A 5,943-nucleotide genomic window follows, 5' to 3' on the forward strand; every position below is an offset into this window, starting at 1 on the left:
GCCCATGGCTCCTCCCCCTAACCGGAAGTATAAAGGTTGCTGTTGTGAGCCCACCTGCCAGTTCATCGAGAGTTCACCTCGTCACAGCCAGGCTCTGTTGTAAGACGATTAAAACCACTGTTCGCTTCTAACCACGTGTCGCGTGAATTGATGGTCTTATCAGATAGTTTGTGGACTTTGGCCAATTATAAGAAATTATATTCAGCTACAAACTTGTCAAGCAATTTTCCTTACACCATGAAGTATTGATAAGAATCATTGACATTTTTCCAGTTGTCTAGTTATATTGTTCCGATCTAAGAACTTATTTGCAAAGAGGGATCCCTCCTCTTTCATTATAATGTGCCATTTTCCAATAGAACTATTCTTCTATGGCACATAAAAGAAGTGTTGTAACACTGACCATTGTAATTCTATCAAAATCCATACCCGTAGGCTGGTGGTTAAACTGACATTTCTCATCTTGTTCCTCCTCCAGGCCAATGTGAATGCTGGAAGAGACAATTAACTTTCAGAATAAACTGTTTAACAAGCTCAAACTTCCTGAAGATAACCTACAACCTGCTGTGAGTGAGTCAGAAGACAAACCTTAACGAAAGGATTTAAAATGAATTTCATCAACTTGAATTATCAAACTGTGAGCTCTGAAGAGGACCGCAGGAGGCTCTTCAAAAATGGTTGCTACATGCAAGTCAACAAAAGGAGATACAGAAAGCGATTTCTCCGAAAAGATGGAAACTGCAACATCCATTTTAAACGTACATTCGGTGAATGGGAAAGTTACTTTTCCGATATCTTCACTACGCTCATAGATCTCAAATGGAGACAAATGTTTCTGATCTTCTCCCTGTCGTATATATTGTCATGGCTATTTTTTGGTTTTGTTTACTGGGTCACAGCAGTTATCCACGGAGACTTACAAATTGAAGAAGAAGATCATACACCCTGTGTTGTCGAAGTTCACAGCTTCACTGCTGCTTTCCTGTTCTCCATTGAAACACAAACGACCATTGGCTACGGATCTCGCTGCGTGACAGAAGAGTGCCCGTTTGCTGTTTCTATGGTCACTTTCCAATCGGTGATAAGCTGTTTAATTAACACATTTTTCATCGGTGTCGTAGTGGCTAAAATGTCTAAGGCCAGAAAGAGAGCTCAAACAATTCGTTTCAGCAATAATGCAGTAATAGCTGTAAGAAATGGGAAACTATGCATGATGTGGCGTATTGGGGATTTCCGTGAGAGCCATATCATTGAAGGTACTGTTAGAGCTGAGTTACTCCAATTTAAAGAGTACGATGACAATAAGTTGTCCATGGAACACCAGGACTTGCACATAGGCATAGGCAATATCATCCTTATCAGTCCTGTCATTATTGTACATGAAATAAATGAAGACAGTCCACTCTATGACCTTAGCAAGAAAGACTTAGCTGAAAGTGATTTTGAAGTCATAGTTACATATGTCTATTCAGAGGACTCAACAGGAAATACTCACCAGTCTCGGAGCTCGTACACACCTCTGGAGATCTTATGGGGTCACCGCTTTAATGAAGTTCTCAAAGACAAGCCAAGTTACTATAAAGTCAACTATTCCCAGTTTCACAAAACTCAAGAAGTAACAACACCAGAATGCAGTGCCAAAGAGTTGTATTCCATGCAACAAGAACAGAGCATCAATGTGCTTACTGTGGCTGGATTGGACAGCGAAGATGGAAAGTGTAAGAGCACAGTCATTCCAAGTCACAATAAAGAGCAAGGCGAAGAACAATATGTGTACCAAAAGCCTGCATTTGTATTCAGAAGCCTATCCATGGAGTCAGAACTCTGATTGTTGCCTTAATTCCCACTGCCCCTGTTGAACACTGCAAATAGGGCTTTTGCAGAATTAGAAAGGGGGGTATTAGTCATTCATGAATAGAGTCAATGAAAACACAATTTTCTCCTTATACTAATAAAATTCTGATTTATAATTAACACAGTAAGCATCCAGAATTGTGGATCAATATATAGCATGAGGCAGCAGGTGAAATAACGTCCTCCCTCTGTATCATCATATATATTAGTTATGATGACAAATCTTTTCAGAGTAAACTATAACGTTCTGTCATTCTCAAATTTTTACCTTCATCTTTTGTTGCACTGTAGATAGTAGGAAAATTAGCAAAACTACAAATGATGATCACTGCTAGAATCATAACATTTGGATGAGAGCGCTATGGGTTTTCAGCACTATGGGTCCTATTTTATGCGTGCACACTTCTGATGCTGATAATGATTGGTTGCCAGTTTGGGGAAGGCAGACAGAGAGCTAGAAGTCTGAAGAATAGCTGATTGTGCCGTCAATGGGCATGTAGTTGGATGCCATTACAGCAACTTTGGGCCACAGTGCTTCAACTAGCCCCTTCCCTGAAGTACGCACATCTGAACAGGCAAAAACTATCCACTACTTTTAGGTTGACTGAATGATTTCTACTGGCTGTTGCAGCAATTTTAGGTGTTGTTCATGGTTTCCAGAATTTTTAAAGTGCATGATGACTACATGGATTGGCATGGCATGTGCTCAACAACTTCGACCTGACTTCATGGATTCTGCACAAACCACTTGCTCTCAGACATGAATGTGGTAGCTTGCTTTCCCCTTGAAATGCAGCATGATGGGGGGAATGAACAGACGTGACACAGAGCAGAGCAAGATGTTGGAGGAGGTGATGTACCGTCAATTACCACGAGATGAGAATGGTGGAACAATCGAGGCTTTATTGAACAAGATGTTGTGCCTCCTGTAGCTGTACCTCTAATATACGGACAGTAATACATATAATATACCACTAGTGGTGTTCACCACAGGTGGGAAGAGGGGGATGGAGTGAAAGGTTTGCAGCAGGAGGTTACACCTTGCCAAGGAGTTCCAGTCCCTGAACCTCAGTGAGGAACAGTGTTGACTAAGGAGATGCTTTCTGAAATATGTTGCCTGCTGCAACCATAGCTGAAATCTCAGACAAGGCCAGCGTGGCATTGCCAGTGACTCAGAATGTGACCGCAGCAATGAACGTTTATGCATCTGCCTCCTTTGTGGCTGAAGCAGGTGATATTTTCAATATTTAATAATAATAATCTTTATTGTCACAAGTAGGCTTACATTAACACTGCAATGAAGTTACTGTGAAAAGCCCCTAGTCGCCACATTCCGGCGCTTGTTCAGGTACACAGAGGGAGAATTCAGAATGTCCAATTCAGCTAACAGCACGTCTTTCAGAACTTGTGGGAGGAAACCGGAACACCCGAAGAAAACCCACGCAGACACGGGAATGACGTGAAGACTCTGCACAGACAGTGACCCAAGCCAGGAATCGAACCTGGGACCCTGGCGTTGTGAAACAACAGTGCTATCCACTATGCTACCGTGCTGCCCCAGTTTGCTGGCCACAGTTGTATAACAGTAGGTAGCACAACAGTGTTCGGCAGATGGAACAAGGTAAACACACATCAAAGGCCACACTGACATCTTTCAGTATTAACCCTGATACCTGAGAAAACGCAAACACTGATAAATCATGATGGAAGCATGCTGGTTTGAATGAATTTCAGGCTGCAAGATTTGGCTGCCTAGTGTGCAAAATACCCCATCCACCAGCCTTGCCTGGCTTTCAATGTGCAATATACAGCGGGGTGTGTGCATTCAAGCTGTTCTCCGACCCGTGCACCCACAGCACCTAAAACCCATCCGTCAATTTGAAGGTGGACCCCATTGTGTGTAGAAGCAATCGTGTAGTGTGCACAATATGAAGTATTAAAAATATCATCAAACTACCTGGAGGTGGAATGGTAGTGGACTTCACAACATGCTTTTACCTCTGAGTTTCAATGCATTCCAGATCTATAGTGCCTTCCGTTGATTATAAAATGTATTCTGACTGCTTTAATCCTGATCGCGATGGGCGTGGACACACAACACAAAATTGGGACTCATTTTGGCAATCGCACCAGCGACACTGGGACATGGAATAGAAAATTCCACAGAATTTTATCCCAATTCTAAAGCAAACCTGCCACAGAATTGTCGAAGCTTTATCTACATTCAATTACGCTTCACCTGACTCGGGTACATCAATGCTGACACAAACCTACTGAAAAGTGGAAAAGACGTTTTCCGAGTAGTTGCGTCCCTCATTTTAAAATGTAAATTTAACAGATGACTAACATGTCCTTGCTTGCATAAGTAGAATATACAATATGAACAGTAGATTATGTCGATTTTTTCCACTTGATAAATATGTGGTGGCCCATGAGTGATGAAGCCACTGATGAATGTCTATGTCTTTCAATGATGAATTAAACTGATGATTTTCCTCATAGTCACTTATCATAAAAATGAGGATTGGGAGTGTGAATGAGATTGCTGATGATCAGGGTCTGAAAGGGCTAACCAAACGTTCCAGTTTATAGCAGGCTATTTGAAAACCACTTTGTGATGGCAGTCAGACATTTGCATCCCAACCAAATCTTCACTGAGCCCTCATTTCCATTCCTAATATTGGTCCCTACTCACAAGCCTTTTCTGGTACAGGCTTGGAGAGCAGAAGAGCCTGTTCCTGTGCTGTATTGTTCTTTGTTCCTTGTTCTCTTCTGCCAATTTGCTAAAATGGTATTTTTTTTCCCCATGATTGTTCTGCAGTTTTTCCCCACAAAAATATTCTGCAAGTGGTCACTTTAAGAAAAATGTTGGAAAACCAGATTTCATCTTTAGCTTTGCTAATGGAGCTTTAGTCAATTAATGCATTCATTCTTGCTGTAGGCTAATTCAGGTTAGAAGCAACGTGTTGAAAACAAATCTCATCCTGACCTGTTATAAAGAATGTAATATATATCTCTCCATCACAAGATGCCAAAACTGTGTGTAAAACATCTGTTCGACATTGTCTCTGAACTTGCTAAGCAACTAATATTCAGTGTAGATATTTTTTGATCTTTGAAATAGGAATGATGTTAAAACAAATTCCACAAACGTTAGTCATTGCATTTTTCCTTCCTAAATTGTAAATTATTACTTACTTAAGAGGCTTTGAACAATACAGATTCTTGTCACTAGTACAGTTGTTGAAATCTGTCCTGTTCAAGGGTGAAGAATGGATTTTGAAACTCGGCGGAATTGGGCAGATTGTATTTGCATCACCAGGGTGAGGGTGAGCTAGTCTGTGATCTCCAAAAACAGGAGTTCTCTGTGGCACCATCTGCCAAATAAGAACGTATAAGATATTAAAAAAGAAGCAGTTCTATGAGGTCTAAAAGAAAGAGCAGAATTGGTGAAACGTCTGCCAGTGTTGGGTAAAGAGGAAAAATTGTTCAATAAAGTTTTCATTAAAGTCAAATTGGGAAATGAAATAATTCCATAATCTTCAGTGGCTGCTGATCTTGTAAAATGGAAATAATCTTTGTTGTCACAAGTAGGCTTTCACTAACACGGCAATGAAGTTACTGTGAAAAGCTCCTAATCGCCAAATCCCAGTGCCTGTTCGGGTACACAGAGGGAGAATTCAGAATTCTCAGCTGGTATGGGAATTGGACCCATGCTGTTGGCCTTGTTCTGCATCACAAACCAGCTGTCTATCCCATTGAGCTAAACCAGCCCTCCTGATTATGCCGTGATTTACGCCAAGGCTCCATAAGTCCAAAAGACCATAAGACATAAGGGCAGAATTGGTCCATTCGGCCCATCGAGTCTGCTCTGCCATTCAATCATGGCTGATTTTTCTCATCCCCATTGTTCTGCCTTCTCCTCTCAGCCCCAATCCCCTTATTAATCAAGAACCTATCAATCTCTATCTTAAAGACAGTAAGTGATTTGGCCTCCACAGCCTTCTGTGGCAAAGAGATCCACAGATTTACCACCTTCTGGCTGAAGAAATTTTTCTTCATCTCTGTTTTAAAGGATTGCCCCTTTAG

General features: G+C 41.2%; 1 protein-coding gene across 1 annotated transcript; it reads left to right on the forward strand.

The window, feature by feature from the left end:
• Positions 1–504: 504 nt before the first annotated feature.
• Positions 505–1,828, forward strand: LOC119953298 (inward rectifier potassium channel 16-like). Its single transcript, XM_038777425.1, has one exon. It carries the CDS (start codon positions 608–610, stop codon positions 1,826–1,828), a length of 1,221 nt encoding a protein of 406 aa, XP_038633353.1. The 5' UTR covers positions 505–607.
• The last annotated feature ends 4,115 nt before the right edge of the window (positions 1,829–5,943 follow it).

The sequence above is a fragment of the Scyliorhinus canicula genome, chromosome 18 (assembly GCF_902713615.1).
Source record: "Scyliorhinus canicula chromosome 18, sScyCan1.1, whole genome shotgun sequence".
NCBI classification, from domain to species: domain Eukaryota; kingdom Metazoa; phylum Chordata; class Chondrichthyes; order Carcharhiniformes; family Scyliorhinidae; genus Scyliorhinus; species Scyliorhinus canicula.

Bases quoted from the DNA above. Each gene is read 5' to 3' on its own strand.
- LOC119953298 (XM_038777425.1), top strand. From the start codon at position 608: ATGAATTTCATCAACTTGAATTATCAAACTGTGAGCTCTGAAGAGGAC.